The sequence below is a fragment of the Triturus cristatus genome, chromosome 11 (genome assembly GCF_964204655.1).
Source record: "Triturus cristatus chromosome 11, aTriCri1.1, whole genome shotgun sequence".
In the NCBI taxonomy this organism is placed as follows: domain Eukaryota; kingdom Metazoa; phylum Chordata; class Amphibia; order Caudata; family Salamandridae; genus Triturus; species Triturus cristatus.
In genome coordinates, this window is record NC_140594.1 from 270734020 (window position 1) to 270750757 (window position 16738).

The 16738-nt window shown below is 42.2% G+C and overlaps 1 protein-coding gene across 2 annotated transcripts in view; it reads left to right on the top strand.

Annotated features, from left to right (window-relative positions):
- Positions 1-1278: 1278 nt before the first annotated feature.
- Positions 1279-16738, top strand: part of SMTN (smoothelin) — a 981050-nt gene continuing 965590 nt past the window's right edge. For both annotated transcript variants that reach the window (XM_085636208.1, XM_085636207.1), the window contains exons 1-2: positions 1279-1403; positions 5289-5386. In XM_085636208.1, coding sequence (XP_085492334.1) covers positions 5336-5386 — 51 coding nt within the window. In that variant the 5' untranslated portion in view covers positions 1279-1403; positions 5289-5335. The remainder of the gene's footprint in view (positions 1404-5288; positions 5387-16738) is intronic.

Below are 16738 nucleotides of genomic sequence, written 5' to 3' on the forward strand. Positions count from 1 at the left end.
TGTGCTCTAAACCCCTCACAGTAGAGTATCAAGGGTAGACACCCGAATGTTATTTGCCCTTCCCTAATCCCGTTCATGTTCTTGAACAAAGCAATGTCCCTCTCTGGGAACTTCTCACGACATACATGCCATCATTTAAAAATGCTCCTGTTCAGTTCTCAATGGTCACTGGTATTCTCGACCATTGTGCCAGCTCATATTTCTGCTCCTTGGAATCTTCTTTTGACTGCACTTCTCTATTCAGTACTTTGAATACCTCTGTGTGTTCTCCCTTCCATAATTTTTCCCTTGTCATCAGCATAAGGTACGGCCCAAAGGGCTTTGATATTCTCATATATGACAGCTTCTCATGCTTTCTTTATTTACACTCTTTTTGTCACTTTCCTCCCCCGATACCTGCTTCTTTTTCTCTGTCCCCTTGCCTTGTGAAGTTATATACGTGAAGACACACCCGACTTAGACAGAAGACTCTCAGTTTTATAAACTTAAATTGTCTTTCTTTTATCTTCCTCCTGCTTTACTCTTCATCCGCTGCATGGGTAAATTAAAGTACCATCAAGTTTTTTCTATGTCTCCATCTCATCTTTTCCACAAGTTGGCACACATTTGATTCTTCATCAATTTTCACCTTTCAGATGAACAGTACCTCTTAATTGTATCTATAACTTCCTTCATTTGAAAGCATAGGTCGCTTAATCTGGACAGCCCAAGCCATAAATTGGACCAACAACAATCTTCTGTCCCCCTTATTGTAATGTCACTATATCTCTCAAATGGATGCACAATCCTGTAATTTGGCCATACTGTAATATCGGTGTGGAAAACAACTGTTCGTCTTTTGGACTCACGAAGTCATTCCTTTGCACCATTGACCTGGCTGCAGCATGGGTGAGTGGGGGGTGGGGGTGGTAATGTTTTCCTAGTTCATACGCCTATTTTATTATCAAGGGTGTTTCCACCTCTGATGCTGTTTCTGCGCCGGGAACGGATTGGAAACCAGACAGGTATCCTGTCTGGACAGCTCCCCACATCCGCCCTGTAATACTTATGTGTGTCATGGGGAGCATGGCACTACCGAAAGACTCCGATCAGGCACAACCAAAAGACTATACCTTCCGACAAGCTTTGCGCCGAAGGGAGTGCCTTCAGTCAAAAGGCGGGCCTGGGAAATTTAATCCAACCTATCAAGCCAGGTAGCGAGAAAAAGTGGGTGGAAACAGATCGAGGAAGCGCATTGCTATTGGTGCAGTGGTGTGCGGTGGGCTGGCAATTCTAGGTGCCGGATGTAAGCGAAGTTTGTGACTTTAGTCCAGACTGTGCAATCTCTTCACTTAGTTCGGAACTGGGACTGCACGAGCGCAGCTGGCGGGAGACTGTTGCGTAAATCCAGGTGCCCGAGACTGGTAAGCAAGCGCGAAAAGGGGCAAGGCAGCGCAATATAGCATCAAAGGCAGATACGAGAGATTGCGCGAGCCTGGTTGTAGGAATGCAGTAGCGCGAGGACCAACTGCCTCCGAAGCAGACGGACAAGTGGAGTGAGTGCTTGAGGGACAGCCTCTGAAGAAGAGTTTGAAAGACTGGTTTTTCGGTGAAAGGAAGAGGTGGAACTGTGGGTCCAGAGAATCTGGTATTTGTGTGGATAGTGGCTCGTGAGGTAATATCAAGAGAGCACAGAGTGGTAGACTAAAGGGTGGGCACTGCGTGAGACAGCCTACGGAGAGGAGAAATTGAGAAGCATATCGAGGGAGGGCAGATAGGCAAACAGAAAGGAACGAAGTAAGTGAGACAGCCTCAAGTATGGGACTATAAGAGACAGCCTAGGCGGTGAAGAGTGCGGTAAACAGACTAAGGGGCGATAACAGCGCCAGGCAAACTAATAGGAGGCGAATGTGTGAGGTATTATGAGGGAAGCCAAGTAGGCAAAGTGGAAGAAATGAAGTATGAAAGAGACAGGTTTAAGGAGGGGAAATGTGTATGAGGCAGCCTCGGGCATGGGACCTCTGGAGACAGCCTCTGCAGAGGAGAGAATATGAGACATACTGATAGAAGGAGGATAGTGGGTGGCAGACAGATTTAAAGGCGTAGAGGATGAGAGATGATTGGAAGGGGTTATTAGAGAGTGGGACCTCACTTTGGTGTGGATGCTGGGGTGTGAGATAATCTCAGGGGAGACTAAGGAATGTTGGAGGCAGACTGGGGTCGGAAAGGGGCGAGAAAGAATGAGAGGAACTGAATGTGTGAGGGTTTACTGAAGTGAATTAAAGTGATAGGAGTGAAATGTGAGACCGTTTAGTGAGGGGCGACTGTGGATTGTGTGAGACATCTTCAGCTAAGGGGCTATCGGAGACAGTCATATCTGAGGAAAGTGTGGAGGCAGAGTATAGGGTGTGAAGAAGGCAGACTGAGAGAAGTGGGTGGCAGACAGGTGTTTAGTGTGAGGGACTGATTGAGAGGAGTGAGACAAAGGGGCATTTTAGGGATGCGTTAAAGGGCGTATGGAGGAGAGACTAAGAGCAGTATGGTAAATTCTTGGTAGACTTGTTAGTGTAGTAGACAGCCTAGCAGTGTAGAGTGCAAACTGGTGAGAGATTAGTTAGCTTCAGGTGTCGAATGGCACAGACCCAAAGGGGTAGAAGTCAGTGAGTCAGTCTCTGGAGGTGTGAGATATCTTTAGATGCCGGGGAATTCATAGGGTTTATTGGAGTGTGCAACAGCCTGATGAATTCTGACAGGGCTGGCATGGATGGACAGCCCCAGAGCGCCAAAAGGAGTGTGATACTACCTCTGACGGGACAGTATGACAGTTCTGGGGTATATACAGTGGTTTCAAAGAGGGAAAGTAAGACTGCTTCTGTTGAAATGAGACAGCCTTGTAGGGCCACGTAAGGGATTCTGAGACTCAACAGGATAGGATGCTCTCCTATGCCTTTCATCTAAAGCCTTTTAGGTTAGCTGGATTGAAGTCTTGAAGGGCCACATACCAGCATTGTTGGTTGACTGTGGAGTGGTACCTCAAGGGCTGTTGTGCAATGTCGGAGTGCTGCAGACAAGGAACCATCAAAGGTGCATGAGAGAAATGTTAAAACGGTGTGTGACGGACAAGTTCCTGGTAGAATCCCAAGGAGGCCTTCTGTCCCGCTGAGTCGGAAAGGGGTGTAGAGACTAGATTTGAAAATATAAGACAATCCAAGAGAAGTATGCAAAATTATTCAAAGACTGTGTATGTCTGCAATATATCCAAAACAAACTGCAGCAGAAGGCATTTTAACGAGATTGCGACATTGCAAGAGATGCATAAATTGCCATGTGCTAGTATGTGGAAGAGATCCTGTTTAGTGTTTACAAGAAGGCAGGGAATAGTGTAACCAGCCCACTAGACATGAAAGCATGCAGTATTGCATAGAGTATTGATGGTTTGGTTGAGAGTTTGCAAGCTTGAGGCTTGCGTTGATTGTTTTGGGAGCCATTGGAATTCTTGACTCTCAATTGTGCAAATCAATTTGATTAATTAGAGAGACTGACTACATAATTAACCCATTGGTTGCGATCAATCTAATCAGACTATTTGCTTATAAACAGCCAGAAGCCATGTCAACTATAGCCTGCATGATCTGTGCTAGAGTTGCATCTTACATTGGAACAAGCCTGCACATGTTGACGAAGAACTGACATTCTGTTTGTTGTTATTCTTATTGTCATTTGGCAGTTCTATTGTTTACAATCTGCCGAGTGTGTACAGATGTACTTTTAAAGCATTTGGGTAATTTTTAACACACAAAAGTGTCAAAATAGCTATATTTAAAATAGAATAGTTAGATATACTTTACAAAATGCATTTTACTTGCATAATACATTTTCAGGTCCCACATAATTCGTACGTCCGTGATGTATAATTTGAATTTGCATAATTATAGCGGTCCCTATAATCAATGTTGGGTGTCATACAAAACTTTGCAAGAAAAGTCTGTAAAATACCTGTTTCTCTTGTGAGATTGAATAGGGAAGATGTTGCTACCATGGCAGGTAGTTCTTACTGAACAGCTAAGGAAAGCCTGCTTTACAAAGAGACAGAACAAATTCACACAATCGTTACTTGTAGGTCTATTCACATGTTAGATAACTCAGTGTGGCTGAACGCCAACTGCAGAGAGCTGTGTGTAACGTGCAGGCCTCAGGTCGAATCTTGACGAGGCCGTCGTTGCCTGTCCTCCTTCCAGTGTACCATTCGATGGGAGTACCATTCAATGGGATAATCACACCACTTTCAGGTCCAGTAAACAATTCAGTTTGTGCTGTATAAATGTCAGCGTAATGACAAACAAGAGATTAATAACAACGATGTTGCAGCCGCAGTTCTGTAAAAGACCTAGTCCCTGGTACTGCTACTTTCTTAGGAAGCTGGCAGGATGTTCAGTAATCGGTGTCCGCAGTAGCTTCAAGCTCGATGTTGGAAAAGCAGTACTGTTAATGTTTGGCTGAAAGGCAAAGGAGCTGGAGCTCCGCCTTTTGCAAAATTGCATTCCTCTCATTTCTCTACGCCCACAGCCCACCCCCCCTCCACGCGAGTATAACATCCAGGTGAAGGGCCTGGGGATAATCTCTCTCTTCATCATATCATCACTTCCATAATATTGGCATCCTATCCGGTGATTTTAGTTTATTGAGATAATCTGGGACAATCCCACTAACATAAAAGCAAAAAAAAAAAAAAACCCTTGTGTTGTCTTGTCGCTGTGTTCGTCCCTGACTTGTTACTTTATCTCTCACCACCTCGTTTGGTTTCACTATATGGTTTGAATGTCTTACACGTGGCTTTAGCTACACATTATGAAATGGAGAGGTTTCGTCTACTTCACTTGATTATGACATCTCTTAACGTTTCTTGCTGTGTGACGCTTAGCAAAGCTCCTAAATACAAATTTTAAGAGAAAGATTTCCAAATTCTTTCAGCCTACTATCTTAGTATTCGGTCTCACTCGTCGTTGCCCCTTTCTATGGTATTCTTTTTCACTAGTAATGAGATTAGTGAACAATCGTGGTAGAGGCCTAGTCATTATTTCCGTTGTCTATAACTGCTGTAATACATGGACATTTTATAATACTAATAAAGAAATTTAAACAAAAACCAAAAACGAGATTAATGAAAATACATGGATTTAGAGAAAGGAAGAAACTGTTCACCCACCTATACTATGCTAGTTTAGTACCCCTTGGTGGTGGCAGTTGATTTTAAAATGCATTACAATGGACATTTTCTTAAACTATTCATTCCCTCTCTCCTCGCATAGGACACAAAAGGTTTCCCAACTGTTGTTTTGAAGCCTGACGGGGCAGCATGTCTGAGGAACTGTACTCCAGTATGGATGAGGGTACCCTCCGCACCTTGGTAAGTCAGGCATAGTATTTTTGTGTCACAGCTAGTATGCCCTTGGTTGCTCGAAAATGACTTGTATTAAGATTGTTTGGAAGAGGTCAGCTGCCTTTTACAAACTTGCAAAATATGGTGATTCATTTGCAGTAGGTTGTCGTGTCTTCTGTAATTTCATGTTATAAAACCTCTGAAACCTGCTGGTATTTCAGTTTGCTTTAGGTTTTTTGGCTGATGAGGTTATTTATGTCTCTGCTATTACTTATCAGGGCTTGGCCCACTAGTGCCGAGACACTCTTCGGAGTAGCCGCATGCTGTACAAATCGCTTATTCATTCACTCACGTGAACACTATCTTTCCGTGATTAAAATGTGTAATTTTTATATTTTTACAAGTTATTCCATGAGGGATCGTGTTATTGGTATTCCAGTATTCAATCATGTATATTTCTAAATACATTTTATTCAAAATGAATACAGCTTGATGCAGTCCCGTCCATGCTCCATTGTCGATCATATCCCATAAGGATTTTTTTTAAATAAAAAAAAAAAAAGATGATTTTCATTTGGTCAAATTTTTTTTTTCTCTCTCTGCCATTTGAAACTACCCACTTGGCTGCGACAGTCATTCACATTCACTCATCATGCCGCTGATCCCCTTAGTAGATATGCTGCAAGGTGTTCCTAAAACTTGCACACCTCTATCTGCAGTGTTTCAGCACTTCACAGCTATTGGGCGCCTTCTTCAGGACGACAGACCCATTTAAGTCTTGATAATTGTGTGCTGGATTTAAATATTCAGTTTTATGAACAAGATAAATGATTTGAAGTCCTATCCTCTGATGACAATTTCTCCAGCTCTGCTATTATTCTTTTTTGGGAAAAACCTACTTTTAGTTCCTTCTTGGAGACAGTTTGTAAATAAAAAGGCCATACCTAAACATGATGTAGACATGCCTTGTGTTCTCTTAATTTATAAAACGATTATCTTCCCATATTTTCCGTAGCACTGTGCCCAGTGCTTGAGTTATTTTAAACAAGTTGTCACTTACAACCCATACCGATTTTGTTTTTAAGTCTATAGGTAAAAATCCTGCAATCACGTTCAGGCACAACATTGATGCACTGAGAAATCTGCTCCAACAGTTTAACCAGCTTTCCAGAAAGTGATATGGACTTGTCATTCACTGATTTATCTTTTGAGTGGTTCCGTTTTTCTGAAGAACGTTCATGAAGTGGAGAAAAGCCAAAACGCAGATTGTTTGCATTAATGTGTAGATCGAATATTGTCCAGTTTTGTTAAATACTTTGTATGCTATAAATGCATTGTGGGATTGTTTTTCTGTTTTATGATCAAGTTGCATCGTGTATACTTGGTAGTGTTGGATAAAACTACTTTGTGAAATATGCTCTTTTTTTTAAAACTTGCCTACGTAGTGAAATTGTTGTACAAAAACCACCCAAATTTTCTTTGCAGTCGAACTCTTGAAGCAGACAATTTTCACAGTGTGTGCACTTTGTGTAGTTCTTTCTGTCGAAATCAGCTTCAGGGAGAACCACCCAAACTGCTTGCATAAGAATGGAATGGTTCGTATGGTTCTCACTGGATCTCGTTTCACGAGGGAGAACCACACAATTTGACAGATCCACACAGTTGTCAAGTCACTGCCTTTCTTTCTTCCACAAGCGAATTTTGTGGAATTACTTTGGAATTTCTCCCACAGAATAAACATAATTCACGCAGTGGCAGTAGTGCAATGAAGAGTGTGAGTAATTGTAGTGAATTAATATTTTACGATGTGTGGGTTTTTTCAAATATCTGATGAAAAAAGATTGAATACTCTATAATGAAATTAAGATTATTTTCTAAACAAATTAAGAGTATTTGCAAGCAAAAAGAAAATCTAACGGCTATTGTGACCAGTAGGACATAGAGGTGACTACATGAAAGTTTAGCCATTCCCAATACAAATGATTGCCTTTTGAATTTGAGACTCGGCCCGCAGAGCAATGATAAAATGATCTTTCGTCCACATACTTACAAAATGTCACAGATGTACATTTTATTGATCAACGTGCATTGGCTCTGTCGATCCCTTACTTGCAACACCAAATATGTATCAGAATGTCTTTCTATACCTGTAGCGACCTCATTATTCAATAGTTTGCTCTATCTTCTGTGGGGTTATCACTAAATTTTGTTGGCGCAGCTATACTTTTATGTTGTGATAACTTTTGATTTGTATTGTGATTTCATCTAGTAATAATTGTTGAAATGTCCATGATTTCGAGACGTTTTAGCATACAGTGACGCCTATGGTTTCATTTTGGATAGCTTTCAGTAGTTGCTTTGTTACAAGCTTCTATTGCTATGTTTTGACGTAGGAATCCGTTAACAGTAAGGAAAAGTATTTAAAGTTACATAGAGACCGGCCTCGAATTTAGGATTTGAGTGCTGTGCACTTTGTACCCACTACATACACCAAATTGCCCTTTGGTATCTGTTCTGTGTCAGAAAGTGAAGTTTGTGCTCCATACTCCTTGTGCGAAGGAAGCTTGCGTAGTTGATGCCCAGATGATACCTGTTCTCTATGTGTTTGGTAAGCCTGCTTTGCAGCAGTTGGCATTATACTTGTTCTCTCTGCTAGGAACTATGCACTGCTGATGCCTGTGTGCTACTCGTGTGTATAAGGTACGCTTGCACACCTGATTCCAGTGATATACCTCCTTTTTGAGTATACAAAGGAAGCTTCACCACTGATGCGCCGGTGGTACTAGCTCTGTGTGTATATGGTTGTGGGGAGAGGTTTCCTAAGGTTTTCCAATACATAAAAGGTAAAAATGGGTGACTTTGCCAATGTCTGTTTTTAGTGGTTCTAATAAAAATAGATAAAAACTTCAAAGGCGAAATTAATATGAGAAACGTTCAATTTCTTAACAAGGATTGTTAAAGCCTGTGGATCTGGCATACATTTTTCGTTATTCATCACACCTACTGACTTGGTCATTTTTTGTTCAATTATCAATAGCACATGTACGATTCTGGTAATGGTGGTAGTGATAATAGTTGATGGTGGTCATAGCGGTGTGTATAATATACATGCATGACATAAAAAGTTGAATGCATGATGAAATGTACTTTTCAGTGGTGAGATAGGCCTTTATGCTTTGCAATGCAGACACTCTTTAGAAGACAGAATGGTACATCAAATAACCCCGTAGCATGCAGTGGGAGAGAAATGTTCTTCTGGTGTATAGCCAAAATGGGAGTACTCTTCAGTGTATTTTAAAGAAGTGGTAACAAAAGAAATTGTGCCTTAAAGCTACATCTCTCTGTAGCCAAACCTGAAATTGAGCTTATTCCATAGCACAGCTATGGACTTTAAGAATCGCAAAAAATCCAAACCAGTTCCTGGTGTAGCAGGTTTGATATACTAGTGTTTTTATTCATAGCACAGAGGTTTGATTGGGGTTGGAATTAAGACAGCCCATGCCGGCACACTGATCTTCAAACCATCCCTATTTATCTCAATTTATATAATTTTGAATATGATCTATATGCTGAATTTGGGTTCCCTATGGTTCTCAAAGTCTGTAATTCGAAATTGTGTCTCCCACGCCCTTGTTGAGTCATTTTAGGTCTCGCCTACTGGACAGCCCAAACAGTCTGGTTGCGAAAGACCGGTTGTGATCTTAAAATGGGTTTACAGCCAATCCATTACTTATCACATTGGTGAACACCCTCCCATTTCCTCTGTGTATATCCAGCATGGTCTATCCCCTTCAACCACTGTCATGAGTTTTGTACTTTTGCCAACCAGGTTATTTCGTCTGCTTGCATGTGCACTGCAGGCTATTTACTATAACGGACTTGGAGCACTCCATTGTTGATTATTTGGTGGTATCATTGTCTGGGAATCAGTCAATCAACTCAGATTTGTAGAATGTGTCTTATCACCCAGGCGCATGGTCCCTCTTCTTTGCTGCCTCCTATTTGGCCTATTTGACTACTTGTCACTCTTCTTTGCTGCTCATTGCTGCCTACTATTTTATCACCTATTGTGTGTCACTTCCTTCTCTTTATTTGGAGCATGGACCCAGTACAGATTGATTCATATTATTTGGTGTCTGTGTACAGCTCGCTCTATGATTGAGGTACTATTTCTTCTATCTCCCACCTGCCCCTTCTCCGCGTTGGGTTTTCACCCTCCCACCCGCCCCTTCTCCGCGTTGCGTTTTCACCCTCCCACCCGCCCCTTCTCCGCGTTGCGTTTTCACCCTCCCACCCGCCCCTTCTCCGCGTTGCATTTTTGCCCCCCTCACCCGCCCCTTCTCCACGTTGCGGTTTCATACCGCCCACCCGCCCCTTCTCCGTGTTGTGTTTTCACCTGCCCACCTGCCACTTCTCCGCAGTGCTTTCTCACCTTCCCACCCGCCCCTTCTCCGCGTTGCTTTTTCAATCTCCTACCCCCCCTTCTCCGCGTTGTTTACACCCTCCCGCCGCCCCTCCTCCGTGTTGCTTCTTCGCCCTCCCACCCGCCCCTCCTCCGTGTTGCTTCTATGCCCTCCCACCCGCCCCTCCTCCGTGTTGCTTCTTCGCCCTCCCACCCGCCCCTCCTCCGTGTTGCTTCTTCGCCATCCCACCCGCCCCTTCTCCGTGTTGCTTCTTCGCCCTCCCACCCGCCCCTTCTCCGTGTTGCTTCTTCGCCCTCCCACCCGCCCCTTCTCCGTGTTGCTTCTTCGCCCTCCCACCCGCCCCTTCTCCGTGTTGCTTCATCGCCCTCCCACCCGCCCCTTCTCCCGTGTTGCTTCTTCGTCCCCCTCTTCTTCCTTCTTTGTGGTGCTTCTCCCCCATCCACCCCTTCTGTATTTGTTTTTTCCCCCACCCACCCCTTTTTTTGTTGCTTCTTGCCCTTCACACCCACCACTTCTCTGTGTTGCTACTTCCCACTCACTCTTATCCAGCCCTTTCCAGTGTTGCTTCTTCCCTCCCACCCCAACATCTAAGAAAGTCGTCATAGAGCTCCCCGATTTTCAACTCTGGAATATCTTGATTTAAACAGAACCTTCTGCTCACCTCTTCTCACAACAAGGTGATTGTTACTCACTATCATTCTCTGTCATGATTGAGTACAGAGCACGTCTGCTACTCCTGTTGGGAAAAGCCTTAATCTCCTTTATCCCCAACCCGTACGGTATATATTGCTCCCACGCAGTCTAGTTCCTCCCGGTCTAAGACGTATTAATTTATAAACTAACATGTTCTCTCAGAAGCTTTGTACATTTTAACAATCTCCTGCATCAGATCAAAGGCATCAGATATTTACATAGATCGTAGGGTGAGATATTTGGTAACATATTACATCGCATGAGGCTTTGAAGCACTATAGGGCAATGCAGTGGCAATTCTGAGCATCGTTCCATATCACACAAGGCCACTCCACACCACAAAATGCTACTTCACACCACCTAAAATCATTCCATGCCACACAGTACAACTCTATGCCACAAAGTGCCACTCCACACATTGCCACTCCACGTCATACAATACCACTCCAGGCCGCAGCATGTCACTCTACTCCACGCCTGACAGTGCCACTTCACTACAATCCATGCCACAACATGCCATTTCACTCCACTCAGTGCCACTTTACTTCACGCGACATAACGCCACTCCACTCAGTACCACTTCACTCAGTGCCACTCTACACCACCCCACTCCATGCCACACAGTGTCATTCAGCCCCACACAACAACTCTCTACTCCACACAGTGTCACTTCACTCACTCAATGCTACTCCACTCCACTCCATACAATGCAACTTCACTCCACTCCATACAATGCAACTTCACTCCACACCATACGTCACCCTACTCCACTCCATACCAGTGTCACTCCACTCCATCTTACCTCAGAATGCCACTCCACTTCAAGCCTCACAATGCCATACAGGGCCAGTCCACCCCACACAATGCCACTCCAACAAAGCCATAGAATCTCACATAGGCGAGACATTTTAGCTTTGCCAATGCTTGTTCTATGTCCTCGTGGATTGGAAGAGCAGATTCAAATCTCTGCATTGCGAACAGTTGTATTAAGTTGAAGCCTTGACCGTAAACGTCTGATTTACCTTTGAGATTAGTTATTGTTCAGTGAGTCACTAGGTAACTAGAGTTCAAATTTGGTAATTCGGCCGCTTGAATATTTACATTTTAATACAGGTGGGCACCAACATGAAGTGGGTTATACTTATTTCTTCTTGGACAGTGTTACAAAATGTTTCTCATTAGGCGGTTTTGGTAAAGGCCCTTTACCTCCACATGAGGGAGACAGCGCCTCACTCGGTAGAGCCCCCTGTACCTGCAGCTCGAATAGCTGGCTTGGATCCTAGTATCAAATGAGAGTGAAGAAAAAATTGCAAGCGTCAATTAGCTGGAATAATTCCTTTGTCAGCGATCTTAACACTCCCTGATGTTCTAGGAGAGTTTCAATCACCATTTGTTTGCAACACGTGTTTAATGTGTCAAATTCAAACATAGAAGTCGGGCAATAAGTTAATTTGAGGAGGTTACCATATACCCCTGTTCTAAGATTCCCTTCTTCAATTGATTTCATGCTGGTGTTTCCTGTAAGGTATTCGGTAATATTTCGCCGAGTTAAGAGAGTTCTGTGTGATTTGCTCAGTTAGCTTCTATGCAGAATTTCGCAACACACTTTCTGAATTTTATATGTCGTGCCCAGGCCTACCCTTCGCAATTGTTATAATTAATTAAAATTACATCTGTTTCTGATTGGCCATGTACGGTTGCATCCTCCGTTTCACTGGTAATATACAAGCCAAAGCCTATTTGATTTACATGCAAATTAATGGTCTGTGCTAAATTACTTGTTGATTGTGTTGTGTGTGGGGGTGGGGGAGGGAGGGTTTAACCTAATGGCTTTTTGCCAGCTTTTAACATTTGAACATATTGCTTTGTGAAATTCCTAGCGCTGCTGTTAAGAGAACTCTTTAAATCTAATATTGAAGACTAATGCCTTCTTTACTCAAAGCACCATGTTTACTTTCAATCGGAGATGGTAATATGTAAATACGGGGCGATAATTTGTAGCCACTGATAGGGTGAGCTACTGACATCCATAGAGCTTTCTCTATTTAACTTGGGACCTTTCTTCCTCTTTCAAGTAACACACGGTTTTCGTAGAAAACTGATGGACACACCTCAAACTTAGAACAAGCATTGGCATAGCCAATAGGTCTCGCCTTTGGGACCTTATAAGTATTTAGCCATGCAACAGTTGCATAACTAAATACTTATAAGGTCCCAAAAGTGAGACCTATTGGCTATGACGTGCGGCCGCGAAAGTGATCGCCATCGCTATCAAACATCAGAGCGGCCGCGAAAGTGAAAGTAATCGCGGTAAAGCGCGGCGCGCGCGCCCGCGCACATGCACTGTAGCTCTAGGCTGGCCTGGTAGCACTTTTTGGAGCCCTCTCAATAAGTCGCGCCAGACCAGCGCATGCGCTGGGTCATGCGAGACCTAAAAAACCTATCAGTTACATGGTTTGAGAGGAGTATGCACACCTAGTGGACGAAATGATATTGCTTGCTAGGTATTATTATTATTATTTTTTTTAAATAAAACCATATCGGTATTGTGGTCGAGTAAAAAAGAATGTGAGTAAGAGTTGCAGGTATAATGCAAAAAAAGTTCAATAGGTTGAGTTTTGCATTTTGTTTCTGGGGTTGTGCTTTCTTGTATGAAGTAGGAGGTGTACAGTTGGTTGAATGGGTGATGATGAAGTGAACTGTTTCTGTGAAATGTACTATGCATGAGGGACGTTGTGTGTCTGGTTAGTTACTGGCATTCGAAAACTGGGGCTGAAGTTGGAGGAGGCTATCAGCCATTCGTAGGGTTATTTTGGCATCCTAATATTTTTTTAATTGGGGTAGCGAAACTACATTTATGCTATAGTCAGAAGAACACCTTGGTAATGTAGACTTGTTCATGAGTATCTAGCACACCCAACCAGTGATTTTTGAGTGCATTGGTTGCAGTTGTGTGAGCCATTGTGGACCGAAGGTGCTGTACTCCAGTATTCTTGAAGCCAAGAGTTTTAGCAGTAGCAGTGGTGGTACTCTGGCTTTTGTGTAGTGTATGCAAAGCCTATGCTGGATGTTCTGGAGATACTTGGGGTACCACGATTTCTGCTAAGCAAATGTTTTATAGTTTGAAAAATTAGGCAATGTGCTGGCTACTGAAAAAGGCTTGCTGGGCCAACGAGCTGGTGTGTACTGCTCCTAAGAGAGAGGAATGTCCCCTAATGCTGAGGTGACTGACTGCTAAGTGTACTGATTGGTATGTTGGAGTCTAAGTTGTTACTGAGTTAGTAAAAAGATTTATGACCTGTTTTAATATGCAGCTGTCCAGTATGTACAAATTTCAAAGGTCAGTCTGACTAAAAGAAAGTGATGGAAACAGTCAGCTGCTACTGAGCATGATATATTTCTTTAGAACTGTGAGTGGTTGTGATTTAAAAAAAAATATAGATGCCACTCACTTTTTAATCTCAGTGGGATTTGAAGGGATCAACACCTTTTCCAGTTTTTAAAGCACCATATCTGTTCTTTCAGGGCGAGAATCTAGGTTTGAGGATCAGTGTGATAAAATGATATTGTGAAGCTCAAATACACGGTTTTCTTCAGAAGAGTAAGCAGTAGAACTCTGAATAAGTCGCAGGCAGATCACTGTCATTGAAAGCACCTGGTTATCTGCTGAGTATGGTGTCTCTAACGAAGAAATGCACTAGTCTTTTAGTGGGAGGCCTTCCATATAATAATTTTGTCACAGACAAGTGATTTATACAGGATGTTGGTTAAACTTCCTGTGCACCTCAACAGTGCACTGAGTTTCTGCACATCCTTGGGACTTGTGTGCTCTGTTCTTCTGACATTTTCAGTGTAAGAAATAAAATATTCTCAAGATGCTTCTCCTGTTTAGTTGCCTTCTGTACCCTTAAGCATCTCTTGTCAGCATCTCTCAGGCGTTCTCAACACTCAAGCGCATATATTTAAACTTTGTTGTATTGAATGGCAGTTACATATTCCCCATCCAGGCTTCAGATGTTTTTTTAACAGGCCTTATTTCCATTCTGTTTTATTGTTCTGATGTTGATCTTAGTACCTTCTGAAAAGGGCTTCCCTTCCAGTCTTTCTACAATGATCGAGCTAAAGAAAACAGGAAGCATAGGCCTTGCTACTTATATTTGTGGCAGGCCCCATACACTCTTATGAATTTACTTTACCAGATTTATTAGTCCTTTCCTTGTTACATTTACAAACCATTACACAGCAATGGGAAAACCCAGTCTTCCGTAGGACCAGGGTACAGTTTGATACAAAAGAAAATTTGTCCCAACTGAGGTTATACAGATATGGCAATACTACTAGCCAATCTAGACTCCAATAAGGTATTTATACACCCCCCCCCCAGTTCAGAAGTCCGGAGGATAGCACATTACTTAACAAGAAAATGTGTACCAAAACCACAATACAGAAAGCACCGAGTCCAATTGAAATAAATTAAAAAACGGTAATGACATTTGAGCATATACACATAAAATACTTTTCATATACATTAGTCGCTCCAAAAAGTAGCAAGTGCTAGGAAAAGTGCATGTGCATAAGTTGAAAGAGATACAGTACAATTACTTACCACCAGATGGTATTTATGCCTGACTGATTAAACGTTTAGATCAAGTTACTTACATTATGTGTAGGTACAGTTTACAATTCAAAGCTGTTCCCCCTATAGATAGCGATAGCAGTACAGGCCACACAAATAAGGAATGTCGGCGTTTCGACCCAAGATGATGAAAGGCCAATTAAACCTCATTGATGGATCTTCATCAAGACAGTTAGGAGCAACCTAGAAGATGGAGAGGAGAACACCAGTCAGAAGGCTAATGAAGGTGTTTATGAATAGGGCTCCCGGTTTTATGGTATTTATTTTTTAGTCATTTCCGTCTGTATTTATCCATATTTATTTTTTGTCAACTTTATCTGTATTTATCCATATTTATTATGGGTTTTTAAAAAAAGTAAAGCTGAAACTGGTATATTTCCACATTTATTTAACCAATAAATATGCAGTCATGCTTGAATGCCTGCCAGGTTTCAGGGATATGAACAAATGCGGAAGATAAATCAATGCACTTACATGAAAATATTCACATTTCAGTATCAACCTTGTGCATTGCTACTGCAGTTTAAGCCTCTTTAATAAAATTACTTTCTTTTTTAAACCCCTTACCTGTGAATCCACACAGTTATTGGCCTGACTGTCATGTCAAAGTATATTTAGAATCACTCAAAAAGCACCCAATTTCCGTTTTTATCCACATTTAAAAATAAATACAGACAAGAAAATGAATGTTTTTCTGTCTGTATTTATATGTAAAAATCAGTAAAAACGGAAAACAGGGAGCCTTATTTATGATTTAGAGATACACTCATACACGGTGGTCAAGCTCACCTGAAATCCTCCACATTCCAGTCACTTAGATTTGATCTCAAATGTGAAGGTCAGCCAACTCCTCATTTATAGACAATGCAAGTGCCCTTTCTTATTGGGCTAATTAGATCCAGGATGTAAATGTGCTGAAAGCAATAGCACAAAGGTATAATTAATATAAGATAGAAAACGGTGGCAGTAACAAAGACTGCATTACTCACCCATTTGGGGCTTTGTGTAATTGTAAACTTGTCACAATAGCAGTTATGCACGGAGTCGTCCAGATTAATCAAGGTACAGACTCTAAAAGAAAATACAATTGTGTGTGTGTGTTAAAAACCCGCTCAATAGTGATTAAATAAGGGAAAAAGAGACTTGCAGCAAGGCCTAGTCTGCTATTTTACGATATATAGTATCTAGAGAACATCTCGCGGATACACAAGCGTTCAATATCTGGTGTCTTAAATCCAGTTCAGTGAGGTCAGCGTGCACACAGCTGACCACATTTCAGGAATGCAGTCGCTACATACTGCATCCAGCGATGCGTCACCACGTGATACACGCTGGCAGTTTGAAATGGTACGTCAGGGCACATAAAGGATGCAGTCACTCCTTATTGCAACCAAAATTACGTTACTGCGTGGCACAAGTCAGTAAAAGAGTCTAAAGGGCTAACAGAATTAATTGTGAAATGCCTCCGGGCACAAAAATTGAAATATGTGAACATTAGCAGATCTCGCCATTCTTAAGCGGAAGACGAGTGGCACAGATCACATGGCACAGATGTTCATTATTGTACCTATACTATGACGAAGCCGCTTTCTCCAGTTACGAGTTCTGTATTTATTCCTTCATGTC